General features: G+C 38.6%; 2 protein-coding genes across 3 annotated transcripts in view; both read right to left on the reverse strand.

The window, feature by feature from the left end:
• Positions 1 to 22,901, reverse strand: part of LOC131435732 (solute carrier family 12 member 4) — a 652,550-nt gene that overhangs the window by 567,246 nt on the left and 62,403 nt on the right. For both annotated transcript variants that reach the window (XM_058603892.1, XM_058603893.1), the window contains one exon: positions 16,873 to 17,231. In XM_058603892.1, the coding sequence (XP_058459875.1) occupies positions 16,873 to 16,975 (103 nt within the window). In that variant the 5' untranslated portion in view covers positions 16,976 to 17,231. The remainder of the gene's footprint in view (positions 1 to 16,872; positions 17,232 to 22,901) is intronic.
• LOC131433847 (uncharacterized) lies at positions 20,887 to 22,195 on the reverse strand. Its single transcript, XM_058600453.1, has one exon. It carries the CDS (start codon positions 22,193 to 22,195, stop codon positions 21,167 to 21,169), a length of 1,029 nt encoding a protein of 342 aa, XP_058456436.1. The 3' UTR covers positions 20,887 to 21,166.

Genomic DNA, 22,901 nt, shown 5'->3' on the forward strand with positions numbered 1-22,901 from the left:
ACATTTACATCATGTCTAATATTGTTATCATTGCATTTATAGAGTAAACGGCAGTGATGTGAACGTAGTTGATGTAAATGTTCTGGAGATTACAGTTCACTACCTTTGTAGCAATGATAAACAGTTCAAAGCATTCGCTCCATACAACGCTACATTCTACACAAATGACATTCCTCTCAGCAAATTCAACAATCGAAAACCACTGCCAATCAATTTTAATAAAGCATTTGTCGACTCAATTCCCTTCTTCCACCGGTTGATAATAATGCATTTTGCAATGGTCTGGCATTGACCCAAATCGTTTGCCGCACCTTTGCCGTGACTAACCCTTCCCCTTTGAATGTCAAGAGGTCAAGCTACAACCGACGATAGTATCGGAACTGGTCTACCCTCCGTAAGTGGATTCATTTATTCAAATTTTCCCATTCCAATCGGTTTCCCATTCGAATTGGTTGGACTACCGATGCAAACAAACGACTTACGTACCGGTTGCGGCGGCGGATACACGTGCGGGAAACCTAATCGAACATGTCGTACCATTACTACTTCTACTGTTACTACTAATACTACCATCAGCACTGCGCGCGAAGGTTTTTTTTCGCACTTCATCATGACAGTGAACTTGCTTCGAGAGAGTCGAATTCGATTTCCCGAGTGCTTCACTATAAATAACTGTCGTTAACGGATGAACCAAACAACGATGGTTTATGTTTAGTTTTGATTGGAATGATTGCATTCGATCGGGTTTAAATTGGATAATTTATTTCATAATGAATTGAATAATGTCAATCATTTTAGTGCGATAATTCTCACAGAATCTGTTTCAGCACGTTAAGAGTTGAATTTTATGAGACAAGATTTATAAGTATGTGAAGGAAGATATACCTAATTTATTTGGCAAGTGCAAAAAATTATCGAAAAAAAATTGATTGATCCAATGGTTAGCCCCGAAGTGGTCAGCTCATCCGCCATAATCTGACGAAATAACTTTCGGAGAAATGACACTTTTGTTCGAAGGGACTCATTCGATGGAACTGCCATTCCCATTCCGATGCTGTTTGATGGAAATGTACTTGGCCTAATTTCTAGTCAAGTATTAGTACGGTTGTGCCTTCTAAGTGAACGCATTCATCTAGATCAGGGGTCTCCAAACGAATTCACATTCGGCTTTTTGAATGTGAAGCTACATCATGGGACAGCTCCATATAAGAAAGTTTGTTTGATTTTATTGAATAAAGTAAGGGACTTAAGTCGACAAGAAAATATTTGCGGTCCTTTAATAACATTAATAATTTGATGTACATGAACGTAGTGAGCTACCGGTCCCAAATAATAACGGAAATAGGTGAATAATGAGTTGCAAATTACAGGGTTATCACGAAAAAAATTTTAAACTAAGCGCGAAGTTGAAAAATAAAACGCGCCAAATCCAAGCGAAGTTGAAACTGAAACGCGCGATATTCGAGCGAAGCGTTTACAAAACTATTGACGTGAATACGTAATACTTTACTATGGGGCGCCTTTCCAAAATTCGCCCTGTGGAAGAATGGGTTAAAATTAATCGTGAATATCTAGAGTTGTACAAAACGGAAAAACATAATTCTTTCTCCATGTCATCAGAAATATGGTCAGCAATTTATGATTCCATTTTCAATAGTGTACACGGAGAACCCTCCGATCATAAAATTGCGATATCACAGTTTTTGATTTTTGCGATAATTGATTCAACTAATTTCTTTTTGATTCAACCAATATGGTTTTTGATTTGCATATATTTAAGTAGTTGAAAAATGTGTTGTTTTGAATGCTGTCAAATGTCGGAGACAGCTGAAAGCAAAACAATAACCACAATGGAAAATCGACATTTTTGCCTTTCTCATATTGAAAGGTTATGCAAGCACTTGAAAAAACGACTAGTAAAAATTGTCATATACCATTCGACTCAGTTTATCGAGCTGAGCAATGTCTGTGTGTGTGTATGTCAAAAGATAGTTCTTTATATCTCCGTAAGTCATTGCCCCACTCACTTGAATATTCAACGAAATTATATATATAATATACAAATGCTTGTCAGTGTTCATAATCAATTATCTGCATAAAACTTTAACCAGTTTAACATGTGATTTATCCGTTGATTAATAAACTTTTAAAGAATCAATATTATAAAATTTTAAATAAAATTTTAAATTTAAAGCGAAAGGTAACGGAAACGACTGAAAAATTTTAAAACGTTAAAATGATTTCAAACTGCTTCTAAAAATATCGTGTGTTGTCTCATAGTTGGCATTAGGCCGTTTTCAAGAAGAATTCTGACATTTTGAACATGAGAGTGTAATAGTGGAATATTTGGTTTTGATTGCGGTCGCCATTACTAATTTATAGGATGAATAAAGGACCAACGAAAAAAAATCCATTGAGATGAAATTAGGAGCAGAGTAGTGAACACATCATAAGTGTTTTTAGCTGTTTCATGAATATTAGTTAAATTTTCAAGAAATGTGAATCAATTCTCAACGTGGAGCAAGGCGAATGAAGCAGTACTATGAAAAAGTTATAGTGATTTTAGTGGCTAAATCGGGATTTTGAGGCGACGCTTTCACAAATAAGATAAAATAGGGAGCCCTTACCCTATATACCAAAATGGATTTCACTCACTTTTCTCAGCGATGGTTTAACCGATTTCCACAAACTTAGATTCAAATGAAAAGTATTTCGGTCCATCACGGAATTTCTGAATTTCATCCGGATCCGACTTCCGGTTCAGATTTTATAGGGTAATGTATGTTGAATATTGTACACCGTCACTTCCTAATCTTAGGCTCAAATGAAAGGTCTTATGGTCCTATCAAAAATTACTGCATATTTTCGGATACAACGAACCTTTAAATCGTTATTTAGAGTGCAATGGCAAAATTGTATAAGATCTTAAAAAAAAAATTTTTCTTTTATGGGCTACTCTGGCCGAGGGGGGTGGTTACAACGATCCGCACTTTCCATACCGGACGAACTAGGCTATGGTGCCCAAATGAACACTAGTAACGAAGGAGGAAACCGGCCTATCATTGATAGGTTCCCTCCAGCATGTACCCCAAGCGACAGATTCCTTTACGGTTATCAATTTGCAACGAAAGATACGAATATCTTCTATTGCAAGTTCACTAGAGAGTTTGTCACTTGGGCAGGAAGTGTGTGCTTCACCCTGTAACCAGTCAATCATTGAGTCGTGCGTCTGTATCGTATTAGTATTTTGTCATCCTACCAACTGCTTCTGTGTCTTAAATGTCCTCGTCGATGTGACTTTGGAAAATTTCGCTTTGTATCCGCTTCGGTCTTGGCCCTGCTTTCCTATATAGTCTTTTATGTCTGAAGCGGTGCAAACGATTATTACTTTAAAGTTCCTAAATAGATGTAGATATGTTTGGTCTACTAACACTATCCATTCTAATCTGCTCTGATTGTTTCTATCTTTGTCGAAGTTACGTTACATTTCCTTTTTCCCATTGTTTCGCTTTTTTGACTATGCCGGAGAAACCTGTTAATATCTCAATGTGATAATTTATCAAGAATAAAGAAATAATAATAATTACTATAACAATAATAATATCAATAAGAAATAATAATAGTGACAATCACAACAATAATAATAACAATAATATTTATAATAATACAATTACAACAACAATAATAATAATGATAATAATAAAAGTAATAATAAAAATAGAAATATTGTGATTTACCAAAAGTTAATATGTCATCAAATGAGTTATTACATGAAAATACCAATTTTTCGTCGTTTTACTGGGGCTCTTGATTTGTTTTCAATTTCCTTTTGGTATTCCTGTAGCACCCTAGGATTTTTCCACTTCATATCGTTTTTGTCTATAATCTTTTATTTTGATAGTTTCTCGTGATAAAAATAAAATAAAATCAGGTGTTAGTAAGCTTGTTAAATTATATAACATGTGGTTGTTAAAACTGCTGGTGCTAATCGCCAAGGCAATATTCGAGGCGTTTACCGAGCGGAAAGCTAGCAAAGAAGGCTATCCCGTTCATACGCACAGAGGTGTAGAGTCACAGAGGTGCCATCGCATAAAGATGCGAAGACGACGGGGTGCAAAGGCACAGAGGTGCTAAGATAACCCAGTGCTGATCTACCAGGTACCATAATTTGTACGCTGCACAGGATCGAAAGAGACGATACATATAGCGTGGTGCTACACTGTAAGCATCACATTTGATCGCAACCAAGAACAATAGCACTGTACCTGTGGTCAGTTACAGGCAGCACACAGAGTTCAGTGGTGAGCACAACGACGGCAGAGCAACTGAGATAGCAGAAAACGATACCAAAAGACTACCAATTGGAAATCGTTGGATGAGTTTCACGTCGTTCTTTACGATAGATGAACAGAGACAACAGCAACAAGGTAGATTTAATTTAATTTTTTTATTTCTCTTGTAACTGAAATTTTTACTATACATAAGTTTTCATTTTGATATTATTAATTTACAAAAAAAAAACAACGATAATTGATGATCTCATGGAAGATCATCCGAATCCAATTCCGGATACTAGTAAGATCTTAAATACTCCAAGGGCTAAACATTATGCCGAGGGTGCCACTGGGCCATGGATAGTCTATTTTAGACGCAAAGAAAAGGGATTAAATTTGATGCAAATTACAAAGGATTTGACATCACATTTTTCAAAAGTTGAAGAAATTTCTAAAGTTAATAGAGATAAAATTCGAGTTGTTGTTAACGATTTGAAACAGGCAAACGATATTGTAACCTGTAAATTATTTGCTATTGAATATCGAGTTTACATTCCATCGAAGGAGGTGGAAATTGACGGTGTTGTGACTGAAGCAAGTCTGACAGCCGATGATTTACTTAAAAATGGAGTTGGTCTTTTCAAAAACTCCATGCTTGATGGAGTTAAGATACTCGAGTGCAATCAATTGTACTCAGCAACTATTGTCGATGGAAATAAGACTTATCGTCCCTCAGATTCATTTCGAGTAACATTTGCCGGATCTGCGTTCCCTAGCCATTTCTATATCGATAAAATTCGTCTTCCTGTTCGGCTTTTCGTACCGCATGTTATGAATTGCACGAACTGTAAAAAAATCGGGCATACATCTACTTATTGTAGTAATAGGTCTAAATGTATCAATTATCAAGGGCCAAATAAGGATAATCTTTGCTATAAATATATTGAAAAATGTGTTTATTGTGGGGGAGTCCTCATGATCTCTCAGTATGCGCTGCATTTAAGTTGCGTAAAGACAAAATTAAGCTTTCTTTAAAAGCACGGTCTAAGCGCACGTATGCAGAAATGCTTAAAACAATTATTGATGTCCCCCCACTCGAAACAGCAAACGGTATTTCAAATCTAGAGCCAGAGGAATCTGACTCTAATGAAAACAGTGAAGTCACTCCTCAAGGTTCTGTTAAGAGGAAGGAGCCCCCCCCCAAATTTACCAAAAAAGACACCTAAAATCACACCTTCAAATGAAGATCGCGGTGTTAAATCTAAACAACTATGTTTAAAACTAAAAACTGTGCCTCCTGGTTTGTCAAATTCACAACCAATCCAGGAACTAGCACAAGAAATGACTCCCTTTCACATTCACTAACAGGATTACTGAAGTTTTCAGAAATTTTAGAATGGATTTTCGCAGCAATCAATATTTCTGAACCTCTAGAAACCATCATAATGGCATTCCTTCCCTATAGCTAGAATTTTTGAAGCAGTTATCAGCTCAATGGCCAATTCTCTCAGGTTTTGTATCATTTGATTGATTATTTATCATCCGCCGCAAATGATTCAATCACTGTCTTGCAGTGGAATTGTCGAAGCATCATGCCAAATCTTGATTCATTTAATGTTTTATTGCATAGTCAAAAATGTGATGTATTTGCTTTGTGCGAAACATGGCTTACATCAAACATAGCTTTAAATTCTAATGAACTTAACATTATACACCTCGAAAGAGGCTCTTTGTATGGCGGAGTGCTTTTAGGAATTAAGAAATGTTGTTCCTATTATAGATTAAACATTCCTTCGACTTTTAGTATAGAAGTTGTTGCTAGTCAAATAAACATTAAAGCAGATGTCATTTGCTTTGCTTCGGTATATATTCCTCCAAGAGCTCGAGTTGGACAACGGCAGCTTAATGAAATGGTCGAAGCTCTTCCTGCTACACGATTGATTCTGAGAGATTTTAATTCGCACGGAATTATGTGGGGTTCCGTTTACAATGATAGCAGATCATCTTTAATATATAATATTTGCGACAATTTCAACATGACAGTATTGAATATGGGTAGCATGACACGGATTCCAAGACCTCCTGTACGTCCAAGTGCATTAGATTTATCTCTTTGCTCGACTTCAATTCTACTAGATTGCACCTGGAAAATATTTCCTGATTTACACGGTAGCGATCATTTTTCAATCATCATCTCAATTAGCAGTAACAAAGGCATTGCTAATTCAGTTAATATTCCATATGATTTGAAAAAAAAAAGTTGACTGGATTAAATACCAAAGTAATATGTCAAGTGTCTTAAATTCAATGGAAGAGCTCCCCCCACTTGAAGAATATGACTTCCTCAGAATTTTGAAAAATTCTTGACTTTAGAACGCTTTTTGGAATACGGCCAGACGATTGAGGAATCGTAACGTAGGAAATGAGAGTGAGCAATAGTCGAATCGATGGATATTTGATTTTGCGAGGAAAGTTTGTCCAGATTCTGTTCCTATGCAGAGCATTATTAGGGAGCCTTCGACAAAAACTGATAGCCCCTTTTCAATGATGGAATTTTCCATAGCACTCATGTCTTGTAACAATAACGCTCCTGGGTTGGACAGAATTAAATTCAACTTGGTGAAGAATCTGCCCGACCTTACAAACAGAAGTTTGTTGGAGTTGATCAACAAATTTCTTGAGAAAATATTGCTCCACCTGACTGGAGGCAAGTGAAAGTTATCGCCATTCAAAAGCCGGAGAAACCAGCTGGCAATCACAACTCATATAGACCCATTACAATGTTGTCCTGCATCAGAAAATTGTTCGTAAAAAATATTTTTCGACGTCTCGGCACTTGGGTTGAGACGAATGGTTTGTTGTCAGATACTCAGTTTGGCATCCGTAGAAATGATTGCCTTGCATTACTTTCGTCTGACATCCAAATTGCCTTCGCTCAAAAACAACAAATGGCATCTGTATTTTAGACATAAAGCATTTGATTCATTTTCCATTGATGTTTTTTCAGACAATCTCCATCAACATGGACTTCCAGCGGTTATAAATAATTATTTGCATAACCTTTTGTCAGAGAAATGCATGTGTTGTTCACATTGCGATTTGGAAACATTCAGAATTAGCTACATGGGTCTCCCGCAAGGCTCATGCCTCAGTCCGCTCCTCTATAATTTTTACGTGAATGACATGATTTAGGTGAAAGGTAGATGATGGCGTACTTTCAGTTACTGGATCCAAAGCTATTGATCTGCAAAAACCATTGCAAGATACCTTAGATAACTTCTCCGTTTGGGCTGTTCATCTGGGTATCGAATTCTCTGCGGAGAAAACAGAGCTGGTCGTCTTTTCAAGAAAGCATGATCCCGCGCAGCTTCAGCTTCATATGATGGGAAGAATTATCCAACAGGTTTTGACTTTCAAATAGCTCGGGGTGTGGTTTGATTCGAAATGCACGTGGGGAGGACACATTAGGTATCTGATAACAAAATGCCAACAAAGAGTAAATTTTCTTCGAACAATAATAGGATCTTGGTGGGGTGCTCATCTGGAAGATCTACTAAAATTATATCAGACAACGATACTCTCAGTGATGGAATATGGATGCGTTTGCTTTCGTTCCGCTGCAAACTCGCATATTATCAAACTTTAGCGAATTCAGTATCGTTGTTTGCGAATCGCCATAGGCTGTATGCATTCGACACATACATGAGTCTTGAAGTTCTGGCGGTAGTTCTTCCATTAAAAGGTCGCTTTAGGGAGCTTTCATCGCGCCTGCTAATAAGATGTGAGGTACTGTATCCCCTGGTTATTAATAACTTCGAAAGACTAGTCGAGCCTCAATCTCAAACAAGATTCCTGACAATATATTTCAACCATATGTCACAGAAAATCAACTCTTCAGAGCCAGCTGGCAAGCTTCTTGGGATAAAGATGATCTGGGTCGGTTGATGCACTCAATTATTCCGAAAATATCGACAAAGGCATGGTTCAGGGGACTGGATGTGAGTAGGGATTTCATTCGTGTGATGTCCAGACTCATGTCCAATCACTTCACGTTAGATGCACATCTCCTTCGAATTGGTCTTTACGAGACTAATCATTGTGCTTGTGACGAAGGTTATCGCGGTATTGATCATGTCGTTTGGACATGCGTGGAGTATCGTGATGTCAGATCTCAACTAATAAATTCCTTGCGTACTCAAGGTAGACTATCCAATATTCCTGTTTGCGACATTCTTGCCTGTCATGACCTTTCTTATATGAAACTTCTTTATCATTTCATAGAGACAATTGAAGTTTTAATTTAATAATTGACCCTTTTGAGGGTTAGTTTTGACTCCTACTGCGTCCATTAGTTCATCCAATAGCAAAATTTTAATAAAAATGATGTACTCAAAATAGGTTACGAAATCAACAACAAAATGTATAAGCATGGCAGTTAATCGTTTGGTTCAAATAATATGACATTTAAAAATAAGAGGAATATATTTTTTTGAACTCAAATTGTTGTGACTATATTAGTATTATATTAGGAAATTCTATGTAAAAGTGATGCTACGGCGAAGAAAAACTTATGTAAATTGCCTTAAGAAATAAACGTATTTATGAAAAAACTAAGTTCTTATTTAGTTAATGAAGTCCCCAACTTTACTAAGTTTATATGAAGCTAACGAAGCCACCCTCCCAATTAAGCTTGAAAACTAATTAAAACCCAGTGGATAATTTGTCGCTTAACAAATTTCATGAATGAAATAAATGTATAATCATTGAAATCTATCAAACCGTTTTTAATTATTGCATTTTTTAATTCGAAATTTTTCATGGAACACCCTGTATATATATAATCGTCATTTACATCATAGTAGTAGTTGAAGCTCCATTTATAGCAACGTCTTTGAAAAAGTTCTCTATAGCATGGTTTATTCAATTCATGTTCCGCAATATCAGTACCGGGTTAAATGCAATGCTACTCATTGAAATTCAAGGCTTTCTAATCGAACGAAAAGACCGTTGGTAAAAAAAAACTTCTTCAGCGTCTTCGCTAGCGAATCGAGGCAACATTCAAATCCATCACATTGTCTAAGAGAAGAAAAAAAATCGGATCGTGGGGCTTCCTAGACCGACTGAACTGAAAGGAAAAGAACATACAAACGAGACTTTATGGCGGTCATTTGCATGGCAGGAATGGCTCATGTTGCAAACTGTTGATCCCAGAACCATTGTGGTGCAGCTTGTCGGAAATACATCAGAGTTTGTGGTAGTAGCCTCGTCGGTGCGGTGTAGGAAGAAAACTGAAAACACAGTTTCCCGTGGTTGAAAAACCGCTATTTTCCAATCCTGTCTAAAACAAGCGATGTTCCAGAATAGATTGCATGCAGACTAATCATAAGCTGAACTTGATAGCATCAAGTGAAACTGATGTGTTTGTAAATAGGTTCGGTATCTAACCGAATGCAAAAATGAATGACTGAAACATTCTGGTAGAGTATGAAAACTTGTTGATATTATTACGATTGATGGAAGATATCACGAAGAAAGGAGAGGGGATAAGAGAATTGCTAACCAGGAACGGAAGAAGTTCAGGCTCCGAAACCTGCGAATGAATTCGTCCTAATGGAATTGAAACTGTTTGCAGCGCCTGCAATTAATTAAAAAACGGATGGCGATCGGGTAGTGGGATGTTAAACTCATAAATCGTCCCATTAGTTAGGCTAGTTAACGTAGTTAGCATACCAACGAATTCGGAAACCAAAGTATCGAATTGCGTAGTGGCAAAATTCGTTTCATGCAAAATTATAACTGCGCTCTGTGTGTCTCTGTCAGATTCCAACTTGTTATACTAAATTTAAATTTAGCGCTTCACTGGTCGCATGATTGAACTCAACGATGATTTTTAGTTTTAACGTACACAATCACTTTCCTAGAACAATGAACCACTTTATTCGTTTGCCTCGGTGGTGATGACTAATCGTATTCTGTCTGAAACTACCAAGAAAGTAATAAGATCTCTTCGAGTGAGTTTCGAGAAATTGATACTCATTCTAGGCTAGATATTGTTCAATACTATTACGTTTTGTTTGTTGCCGTAATAAAATTCGTGTTCGTACAAACGGACACAATTCATTTTGGGAAAACTACACATTATTTCTCAGACTTCACCAGAAATATCAATTATCAATTCAAATTTCCAGTTAGGGCCTACTCAATGAAATGTAAATATTAAATTAACTTTTCACTAAAAATGACCTGAAAACAAATTAAAACAGATAAATGTCTAAAAGCATAAGGAATGGTCCGAATGGTAGACAATTGGATTCCGCATGAATTGAATCCAAGGCACATCTAACGCAATATCTTCACGATTGAACGACTGCTCCAACGGTGCAAAAGAAACTATTTTTTTGCATCAAATTGTTACTGACGATGAAAAGTGGGTCCATTACGATAATTCAAAACGTCAGTCAACATATCCGTTCAGAATATTCATGGCCTGAAGGTTATGCTTTGTACATGATAGGATCAGCTGGTTGTGGTGTGTTATGAGTTACTGCGCAACCGAGTGAAAGGATCACGGGGGACGTCTACCGATGACAATTATTGCGTACGAGGTAATAATTGCAAGAAAAACGGTGGAATACACCAATAGACACAACACAGTTATTCTGCAACATGACAATGATCGCCCACATGTTGCATAGCCGGTAAAAACATACTAAGAAACGCTCAAATGGGAAGTCCTAACCCACGCGTCGTATAGCCCAAACTTTGCTCCTTCCGATTATGATTTGTTCCGGTCGAAGCAGCACGGCTTGGCCGACCAGTACTTATCGAGCACAAAACCGGTACCCACGCGATGCCAAAACCCCTAAATAAGCGACCAATGTTTTACCCTAGTATTCCCTGTTTTATTATTTTTTGTATTTTAAAATAAGTATTTCGTGAATTCGTCGTACTTTAGTATAAGTGAACCGTTATATTTCTGAAAGTGAAGAAATGAAACCTTGCACAATTCACACAATATTTCTACTTATGAGAATGATTTTAGATATTTAAAAGCGTAAAGAAAGAGTATTTTTTCGTATTCACGTCATCCAGTTATGTCTCTGACATTATTCACTCACTTTTTTTGCTCCTTTTACCCCAGAACTCCGGAACCAGATGTCAGATCCATGCGAAATTCTGGAACTTTGTGTGGGACTGTAAGATCATTTAGAGGTAAGAGGTTTGTGAAAATCGGTTTAGCCATCTCCGAGAAAAGTTGGTGCACTTATTTAAATTTTTGTTTGTACATTTTACCCCATAATTCCCGAACAAGAAGTATGATCCAAATAATATCCAGGAATTTGATATGGGCCCACAGGATCTTTCATTTAAATTTGTTAAAATCGGTCCAGCTATCTCCGATAGAAGTTAGTGCAAAAACACGTTAAATACACACATAGATTTTGCGTACTCGACGAACTAAATCGAATGGTATATGACATTCGACCCTGCAAGCCTCGGGTAAAAGGTCGGTTTTCACAGTGATTGCATAACTTTTCTGTATGAGAAAGGCAAAGCCGGAAGTTTTTTTAATCTCTATAATCGAATCAAAGTTATATAAAAAACCTATATTAATCCACCTAGTGGTGTAATAATGCCTTTCTCATATCAATCATACTATCATATATAATACTGTGGTGTTCTTCAAAATAATTTTCTTCGATTGTTGAAAAAATAACCGGAATCGGTTTGTTTGGTCGTTTTCTGATAATAATTATTGAATGGAATAGTTTTGAGGCCAGTTTAGAAAAAAATTACGTTTTTTGTTTCATCCCTTTAATCAACTGGTTTCATATTTGAACGGCTAAAACCAAAAGTTGGATATGTGCATCTTAGTTTGAAAAACCTGTTTGAGTATTTTCGAATGCAAAAACCGGACATGGATTTTGCAATGCAAGAATCGTTTAAAAACATCTTTTTGCAAGCACCGGACAGAAAAACTTTGAATGCAAAAACCAGACAAAAACTTAACCGGTTCTTCCAAAACAAATGTATTTATCCGGATTTTGCATCAAAGTTTTTACCAACTGCCGTTGTGGACGAGGCATGGTTTTGCTTGTTTGTTACGGTTTTTGCATTCAAAAATACTTCACTTGTTAGTTATTTTGTGTTTATAGAAATATTATTTTCCGGTCTAATTTGACGTCACTTGGCTCGAAACTTTCCTTTGTTGTTTTCACTTGAGAAATAAATCAGCTTTAAGTCAGCAAACGTGGTCGAAACTTCAATTAATAACGACTAATGTCTAATTTTCCCTGTTTTTCAAGCCACAATCATGGTTTCCCCAAAGAAGATAACAGTTATGTATCCAAAAGTTCACGGTTTTTATATAAATTCCGCTCATCAATGTGTATGCATGTAAGAAAATCATTATGACAAACCAATAACCAGTAATATCAACGGAAAAAACCCTTCTAAATCCACCTAGTGGTGTGATAATGCCTTTCTCTCATGAACTTTTTTTTTAATTTTTTTATTAAATAATTTCTGACACTAATTTGGGCTCATTCTCGACACCAATTAATTCAGATTGATTCGAGTATGTTAGTTCACAAAAGCATGCTTCTATGTTTATGTCACATACTCGGAATCATTTCTTAAACCAAGCAAGGTTGCACTTTCCGTCTAGCTTAGGAGAAAAGTTTTATTTGGAATGTTTTCTTCTTCATGTTATTGATTGTCTTTCAGGATTATAAATTGAATGATAAAAATTAACAATTGCGCAAATCCGATATTGATATTACAACGTTAACAACAGAGATAACATATATTGGTATATTGAGTACATAGTAAAAAAACACTTGATATTAATATTTCAAACAATAAATTAATATTTTTCTCTCGGTAGTCGGCTGCCCAGATTAACCAATATAACCAATTAATAATTTTAATAATTAAAATAATAAAGCGGAAATAATACAGAATCAAGACGCGCGTGAAATCTGTTGACCTTTATTTGGTGATTTAAAAAGATTTTATAACAACTGTTCAGAATACGTCAATGCAATGAATCAACTATTTTGTCTAAATCCTATTCACTCGTTTATTTTGTATCACGTAATTTCATTTATAAAAAAAAGACGTTTTTATTATTTACGCGATAGTATTGCAAATTTTTCTTCAGTTTCCTCTAATAAGAGCTGTGAATCAAGACTTCCCGGGACTTCAATATATGATATTGTTGAAACGTTTACTCGGGAAGTCAGTGAGTTTTAGTGGTGCATCCGAGCATCTTGAAACCGGAACATACTGAGTCGCGCGCGAATAATACCAATACTGAAAATTTTACTAACAAATATCCTTCTCCCGTGACACTTGTTGAGTGCGCAGTAGTATATACGGCCTCTAGTAACAAAACGTGTTGGACTAACATCCCTTCCCATTCCTTAGACGATCTACGTTTGGGCCTGGCCGGCGAAATGAATTCTGGGGTTACCAGAAGATAACACTAAATCTTGACGTTTCACGCAATTCCAAGATCTTTGGCAACAAAAAATATTTTTCGATTTCGGAAATCTCATGTATTCCCTATGGTGATTTTTCGAGATCGAAATTTTTCAAACCTTAACCGCCGGGCGCACCTCTTACCCATATCCGATTTAGCTCAAATTTTGCATGGGGACTTTTTTCGAGGTGGTTAAATTTTTGAGCACTACGCTGAGCACGCGCTTTATGAAATTAGAGGTGATCCCGAAATATTGGCACCCTTATATACATAAGAGCGGTGAAAACAGTGTGTTTTGTCGGTTAAGTCACTTACACCATCATATCTCCGGAACCAGAGGTCACAGCCATTTGATCTTCGAACTTGAGCAATGGCCTAATAGTTGCTTTCAAACGAGCCTAAGCTTGTTTAAATCGGTGTAGCCATGTCCGAGAAACTTACGCGGTAAAAACAACGCGTTCTGTCGAATACGTCACTTATATCATCATATCTCCGGAACCAAAAGTAACAGCCATTTGATTTTCAAACCTGATCAATGGCCCATCACTAGCTTTCAAACAAGCCTAAGCTTGTTGAAATTGGTTAAGCTATCTGAGAAAATAGCGCGTTAAAAAAATTGTTAAAACATGTACATACATACACGTACATACACACACAGACATTTTCCGATCTGGTCGAGCTGAGTCAATTGGTATATAACACTATGAGTCTCCGAGGCTCCGTTCGATAGTCGGTCTTTCCGGCAATTCTAATACCTTTCTATAGAGAAAGGCAAAAAGTTTACTTTTTTACCCCAAATTTATGCTAAGTGTAGGGGAAGGTGTTCGGTTGGCGGCACCCCACCGTAACTTGTGACAGAAAGCAGTTAGCTTCATTCCGATAAATGTCATGTGTGTGTATAATAGCAATACGTTCTTTTTGTTCCGAATACCGAAGCAAAGAGACGCTTGTACTTTTTGCTGCGTTTAAAACAAATTTTAATGGCGTGAAAATCAACTCAAAAGTTTTTTCTGACTTTTTTATAGTATCATAAATTGAAGAGCATCAATCGGAAAGGTGAGTGGATTGAATATTTATGAGGTGAAATCGATCTATTGCGTGAGATTTAATACCGGATGCTATCAAAATTTTCGCAACCAAGATTTGTCTACCGATTTCGGTTACCGGCACCCAATTTTTTCGACAAATCGTGAAAAAATGGTCGATCATATGCAGAGAGACAAAGAAAGCCAAGGTTTTGGCTAAACAACTAGCTGCTCATACAGCAGATGGTCCGGATAAGAAAAAACGTGTAAGACCGGCCAAATCAACACCAAAGGCGCCAACATCAAAATCATCGGCCATAAAAGCCAAGGCGAAGTCACCACAGACAATGAAGACTTTTGTCCAAAACGCCTCCGAAAAGAATAAATTCCGGATTTCCTTTGAATAATTGCATTCTTTACTTATATTTTTCCGAAATTTCTGGGGGTGCCGGTAACCGAACATCTTTTTTTTAAATGGCCAAGATTTATCAATGTGCACTAAATCAGAAGTTATGAGCTCAAAATGAAAGGGTGCCGGTAACCAAACACTCTCCCCTGCATACCCATTTTCAAATTGATTTTACGTTTCGTTTTTGACTTGCACTCTGAGCGGTTTGAAATATCGTAGAGAATGTTGCTATACACATCAGAAAGTGGACCATCTGCAGACTTATTTTATGCGCCGTTCGCCTCGCTTGAGAGACATTTTCATCGAAAATCTGCTGTTTCGTCGCACTCGAGGGAAGAGGCAGGGTTATCTCGATCAGGGAGTGTTGTATCATCGTAAACAGCACCTTTCATCATCAACATCAACAAACCAAACGGTTCTTCTCAAGGCATTTCGGAATAATCGAAGTTATTTTCGAAAATATATTACACGTAGTCAAACATAAGTTTATATGGAACACAGAAAAACTACTGCCTAAATATTCAAAGCAAATTCCGGCAGTGATTTTGACAACCGTTTCGTAGTCCTACGTCAACAAGTCCTTTTCTGGAAAGGTATCAGGAAATTATCCAAAAGGTGGACAAAAGTTGTAGAATGCGATTGACGACTTTGAATGAGATTCGTAGTACCAATTTCCTTCAAAAAAAAGAGCCAATATAAATCTTAAAAATAGATTACGACGCAGAAATGTTATGATTATGGTTTCTAAGAATGTTTCGAAGTCATGAGGAAAGCAAAATTTTGCACTAAATATGAGCGTCCAGCTTCATGTCACATCAAAAAGAGACAAAAATTTGAAACGATCCATAAAATTCTTCTTCCACAATCGCCGCGACAATTAATCATATTGGACGTCAGAATGCGGGCGGCGATTGTACAGTGCCGGTGGCTTTGTGTGTGCTCATCTCCGGGGCAGCGGCTTCATTTATACCAACAATATTAATTGAGCAAACACGATAGCCATCAGCGGAAAGAAGTTGTAATCTATCCAATTCATGATAATAAAATCTTCTTAGGGAGCGATTCAACGCCAACGATCCGATTATTAATAACCTCGGGATCGGGAGTGTTTCGAAGCAACTGATGTGGTCGTAAATTTCAATGCATGACGACGTTCTTAGGCGGATCCATTGCGTTTGGCTAGGATTGCATTTTGTCGTCTGATGATGTCCGCACGTCAAGTTGAATTAGGTCACTGTGATAGTGCCGCTTGTATACTTTGAAGTTCGCCTCCGGTGGCTTAATTGAGATGCATCATCCTTACGTCAACTGTTATAAATATTGACATCTCTAAGAATTGAACAGATCTGGTGCGTACGCAGCTCACTCCACTTACATCAGTACTCATTCAATTTAAACTGTAATGGGAAAGGGGAAATAAATTTTCCTTTCGCTTAAACCGCTACCGCATTGCTATCCACAGGTCAGAGAACCTGCTCCTTGCAGACGAATGGCACCGTGTCACGCGAGCATACCTATCTCTCTTGTGGTTCGCGAACCACTTATAAGAATAAAGCGAAAATAACACAACCACAAACCATAAATCATAACTCGGTAGCATCATCCCATCGCTGACTTCACCCTAATCGCTGCTGTTATTTCTAAACGGACAGAAAGTAGAATTGAACATGCTAGACTTACCTTGTTTTTCGGATGAGGACAGTAGCTTTCCAGTGGCGGCCGCTTCCTCATCCCGCGCCGACAGTTTGGTGTCCGATTTGGTTACCTTGAACCGTTCCGGCATTTTGGCGTCGGACGGGCTACCTCCTCACGAGCAATTACTAGCAAGAGAAAGCAATCACTTGCCGGTGGAAATTACCGGTTTTATTCGAACAATCACTGATATTGAAAAAACTGAACACTGCACTACTACTAGTGTACACAGAACACCTCTCGAACACCGATATCAAATTACACCACACTGGATTGCTATAATTTGTTGTACCTTTCATCCACCAACGCTTATGAAATGCGGTGCAACACTATCAAGCACTCGAAATCTGAAAAAATAGAGAGGAAAATATTATGTATACAATTTCCAAAATTATGACATGACACTGAAGTATATATGAATGTTTAACTGTTCGCATTCGCAATTGTAATACAGAGTAACAAAAGATTCCAGTCAAATCCAGTCTGAACACAATTGTTTAGATTTTGCTTTAATCGATAGAAAAAAGTTCCATTATTTCCTCTCACCTCCGCGGAAGACCTAAAACCGAGTATAAATAAACATTCATCAATCCATCGTTATTTCTATTGAATCCTAATTCGGAAAAAGAGTCGGAAGTGTGACGTATGTAAAGCTTGCTTCAGATAGTATTGGAACAAAGACAGTTGCCTGTATTTCAGTTATTTATTATTGAAGATCTTTTTTTATACAAATGTAGCGTTTCTTCATACTTTTAAGAAAAAATACGGATAAAATTATTCGTCACGGTTTCGAATGAATTCTCGAATTATTCCTGTAACACGGCTCATTAGGCTGCGCACACCTTCTTCGTCCATCGTTTTAGCTATCTTATTCCACCAGGTCGTCATCTGATTGATGTCTTTGACAACCTTTCCCTTTGGCTTGAGTCTCCTCTTCATGATTGCTCAGTATTTCTCAATAGGGCGGAACTGGGGGCAGTTGGGTGAGTTAAGGTTTTTCGGAACAAACTGGACCCCTTTCTCTGCATACCATTCTTGAACGACTTTGCTGTAATGACAGCTTGCCAAATCTGGCCAAAACATTACGGGATAGTCGTGCGATCGAATGAACGGCAAAATTCGTTTTTTGAGACACTCTTTTTGGTATAGTTCCGATGTCATTGTCTTATTTTTTTTTTGTATGATTAGTTTATTTATAAAATATGTTGTTATTTACAAATCATTTTCTAAAATAAATTTTAATTCGTTTTGATTAACTGTGGTACATTGATTTATGTAATTTATGTATCGAATGAAAACCTTGAGGATGTTTGCCTTCGTTGTTTTTGGTATTCCATCTAGGGAAGGTCGAATAAGATCCGCAAAATTCAGACTTCGCCATCCGTGCAGTTGTAACAGAAGTTTTCGTTGCAATAGAAACCATGCGTCTCGTACCCTAGGACACTCACAAAATTTATGTTCTAATGTTTCGACCGCGTTGTTACAATGTTCACAGTTTTCTCCGTCTGCCCGGTGTTGAATGAACAATAACCGTCTGTGATCTATTTTCCTGTTGACTATCAAAAACAGGTCGCTTTTTTGAGAAGATGATAGTTTTTTAGCTCGATGTACGTTCGACCAAATTTGACTCCACTTTGCGTTCGGATTGTCGCGTTCAACTTTTGGTTCATCCGTGTTATCTATGTAGGACCGATGTATACTGCTGGCAGAAGGAGACTGCTGTAACTGAGGTAAGAGTGGTATTTGCTGACATAATAGTTTGAGGCAGATGCAATCTGCTGGGGAAACAGGTTGATTGTGGATATCTTGATCCAAGAATGATTTGTAGAAAGGCATAGAGTCGATTTCTTTGATGTGACGATGAAGCAGTAATGATTTGCACTTTAGTGCAGGTAATTGCAATTTTAAGCCCCCCATTTCTAGGTTTCGAGCTAACTGTTGCATTGGCACCCGTGCCGGTATTCCACGCCACAGAAACGTACCCATAGTCGATGTTAGCTTTGCTATGTGGACACTTAAAGGAGGTATGATCGAAGACAGATACCAGATTCTAGATGTGATGAAAGTGTTCATAAGGGTAACTTTTTGCAGCAACGTCAATGATCGCTTTGAATGTAACCATACAAGTTGGGTGAATTTTTTCACTGTTGCCTCCCAGTTTAACCTGATCATTGCTCTGATCGAGTTTGTATAGGTTACTCCGAGAATTTTTACTGTTTCCGCTGTCTGCAGCCACTGCACGCATAGAGGATTTTCATCAATGAAGCCAACATTGATGGCTACCGTTTTCAGTAGGTTGAGCTTCGCCCCTGACACACATCCAAAGCGATAGAATATACAGCGGATTTGTTCAATCGTTTCGGTCGTGGTAGCGATTACACTGATATCGTCTGCATAGGCGACTATCAAATCTTTTCCGCACACATTCTTAAGCTGTTGCAGGAGTGGGGTTAGATATATAGCGAAACAGAGACTGCTGATAGGATTTCCTTGGGCTACCGAGCGTTGTATAGGAAAGGGAGCCGATAAATGTCCGTTGACCAGTAATCGCGACGAAGCTCTTTCGGCTAATCTGGAAAGTAACTCAACCAATTCGGGATTTATGCCGAGGGAGCACATGGTCACGAATAGAAATTTTCTATTAACACGATCGAACGCATGGTCTAGATCGAAAGAAATTAGTTTTGCTTTGCGTTTGTGCGCGTTCAACTGAGCGATTCTATCCTTGAGAGTGAGAGTGGCTTGAAAAATGTTTCGATCGGGATTGGAACACTTCTGTATGTCTCCCAAAATATGATGAGCACTTACCAATTTTTCTAGTCTGCTCTTTAGTATACGAGACAGGAGTTTATAGTCGTAGTTTATTAATGAGATAGGTCTATACGAGTGAGCGGTGTCTCCAACATCTTTCTTCTTCACTAGTACGAAAACACTATCTACGAAACCGGAGGGGAAGTTCGCGTGTAGTGCCTCGTTCAACACGAGGTTGATTTCCCGATGTATCACGTCGAATGCTCGTAGATAGAATTCTCTCGGGATTCCGTCGGAGCCTGGAGATTTTCTTGGTGCACTTGTTTTGATCGCTGCTAAGATTTCGGCTGTCGTTATTTCGTCCATGCATTGGTTATTCGTTTCGTCATCCTCGGGTATTACTCTGTCGCAGGTGAAATCGTTGTCCCGTTCTCGTTCTGGTTCATTTTCGGCATATAGGTCCCGGTAGTACTCCAACATGTGTTGTTCGATAGCATCTGAGTGATCGAGTAACTCGTTTCTCTCGGTCCGTAGCTTCGTGATGGTTGTTCGCTTTCGTCTTCGATGGATGTTAACATTGTAGCGTCACGGTAGTAATTATCGTACGCAAGACGAAGTTGGGAGTATAGTCCTTGGTATTTCCGGTGAAAACTGTCGAATGCCAATTTAGATTTCCACCGAAAGAATGATTTGATTTTGGATTTAGCATAATTTAACCACCAACACATCCACGACCGAAAATTGTTACGTTGGCGAGTCCAATACTGCCAACGAAACTTAAGATCTTCGATGTTTTCGTCTGTCAGGAGATGCGGACGAAGGGACCAAAAGCCGCGGCCGGGAGGACGACCTAGGTGAGGAAGACATATTCGAATTGTTAAGGCTTTATGATTTGTAAACGAACACACATGGGTGTCCGCCGTTCTGAGCTGATGAACAAGTTCCGTGTCGACGTATAAGCGATCCAACCTCGACATAGAATTATGTGTTATGTATGTGTGGCCCATGGTTTGAGGGTGCAGTTTCACCCATGCATCGTGTAACTGCAATTGCTGGACGGTGGCTTGGAGAGCTGGGCTCATATTTTGTCCCGTAGCGTCGCATTGTCGTATCACACAGTTGAAGTCGCCTGCCATGATTAGGTGCTTCGTTCTATGTCTGAGGTAGTAGGCGATGGTATTGTTGAAGAACCTTTCTCGTTCGGCTCTTGCAGCTGATCCAGATGGTGCGTAAACATTGCAAAGCGTTGTGTTCTGTATTTGGAGAGCGATCAGACGGCCATCGAGACTTCTCTCGACGTTTGAGAAACGGATGTGGTCTTTTAGAGCTATTGCAGTTCCTCTCTTCATGTGGTCTACATTAAAAATCACGTTAAAGCCGGGCAGAGACAGTTGCTCGTTTTCAATCTCTTGTAGGAATACGATGTCTAATTCGAGAGTACGAACGAAAGAGCGTAGGGCATTTATTTTAGTTGTGCTTGTTATTGTGTTAATATTGATTGTGGCTACGTTATAGCTAGTATGTTCCATCTCTAAGTAGACATATGTTCTGGCGACGCGTCGCCAACAACCTGGCATTTTTTCTTGTTCGGTGGTACACGTGTGGAACGTCGGCTGGCTGTTGAAGCCGAAGAGGTATCGGAATCGTCGTCGTTTCTTCGTTCGGCAGATGTTTGTTTGCGAGGTGGATCTCCACTAACGGATTGTTGACTCGGGATTTTGAATATGTTTGTTGCGGTGGCAGCTGATTGCTGGGTGGAAGCTAGATCTAGTTTAGAACGTAAAAGTGGTTTGTTCGTATTTTCGATGGGAGGAGTGAGTCCGCTTACGGATTGTTTTAATTGAGCGTCTTTCGTGATTGTGGTCAGTGTAGCAACAGATGGCTTTACCTGATGAGGTTTCGTCTGGACCGGCTTCGGGTGAACGTTTTGCTTGAGAACCTTCGCATACGATGTGTTGCTGTAATCAGCATCGAGCTTTTGGACTAACAGCTTTTTGTTTTGAATACAAGATATTCCGCTGTGTGACGACTCGTTACAGTGACGGCATGTTTGTTGTTGGCCGTAATACGACAGAGCTGTTGTTTCACCATCTATTGTAACAAAGGATGGGATATTCGTTTTTACGATCATCTTAGCCACTCGTATTCCTGACGAGATACCGCCGAACGCGTATTTTGCGTCCCACGCTAGTTCTTGTATGCCGAACACATCCCCGTATTCTTGGAGAAATTCGTAAATTTTATCATCGGACACATCTTCAGAAAGATCGAACAGCTTCACCTCCACTGCACCATCTTCCATTGTAATCCGTATTTTATAAGTTTTACCACCGATTTCTGTCTCGTGCACATTGTCATGCTCTTGTACGATTCTTTGCGCTATTTCAAGTTCATCGACCTTAACAAACACACAACCGAGGCTACGACTTGTTTGCATGCGGACAACGTGCTTTTTTTCTAGTTCGAGAACTGAGCTGATGAAACTGTGAAGGTCATCATACGATGGTTTTCGCGGTAGATGCGAGTAATCAATTCGAAACGTGTTCTCTCGACGTCTCATGTTGTTACTGAAACACTCGGAGACGAGAGATTAAGACGGTAGGGCCTACGATGCCCAGCGATTTAACTTCCAAATATAACTTAGAAAAAGCCCGTGCTTGACTTCCGATGACCAGCGAGAGCAAATGCGTCTGCTTGACTCGGAGATTGAGCGCTAACTGTCTAATTTGTAACGAAAACTTTCGTTTTTTTTGCCACAGCTGTAAATGTCCTGCCAAATCATGAATTTTCTTGCAAATTTGTCGACAAAAACAAATTTAAATTTGGCTGGAACATCTCCCCGAGCCGCCGTTACTAAGTAAAATTTTTGACCTGGGATTTGCCCGATGTCAGCCTTGACAGGTTTCACCGTCCATCAGAAGACACCCGTCGAACTTGGTCAGCACCTGGTTATATAGTTTCCGAGCACGAATTTTTACCACACTATTCTGTTTTATGGCCCGATTTGGCTCGATACGACTTGATTCCTTCCCGGAGTCGAATTCTCCTCTGGGTACTATGGGTAGCACCGAATTTTCTGGCCAAATCACGGTCCGACAGATTAGGATTCCTCTTAATCGTCTTCAAAATCTTACCACGCAGTTTCCGGTCGACAGTTCCACTCCGACGATTGGCTTGAGGCTTCCGAATCGTCGTCAATGTTTCCTTATACCGTTTGATAAAGCGCCATACGGTATTTCTGGGCTATTTCAGCTGTTTAGCTAGCC

The sequence above is a fragment of the Malaya genurostris genome, chromosome 3 (assembly GCF_030247185.1).
Source record: "Malaya genurostris strain Urasoe2022 chromosome 3, Malgen_1.1, whole genome shotgun sequence".
Taxonomy (NCBI): Eukaryota; Metazoa; Arthropoda; class Insecta; order Diptera; family Culicidae; genus Malaya; species Malaya genurostris.

Coding starts and splice junctions, on each gene's coding strand:
- LOC131433847 (XM_058600453.1), bottom strand. CDS start 22,195: ATGAGACGTCGAGAGAACACGTTTCGAATTGATTACTCGCATCTACCG.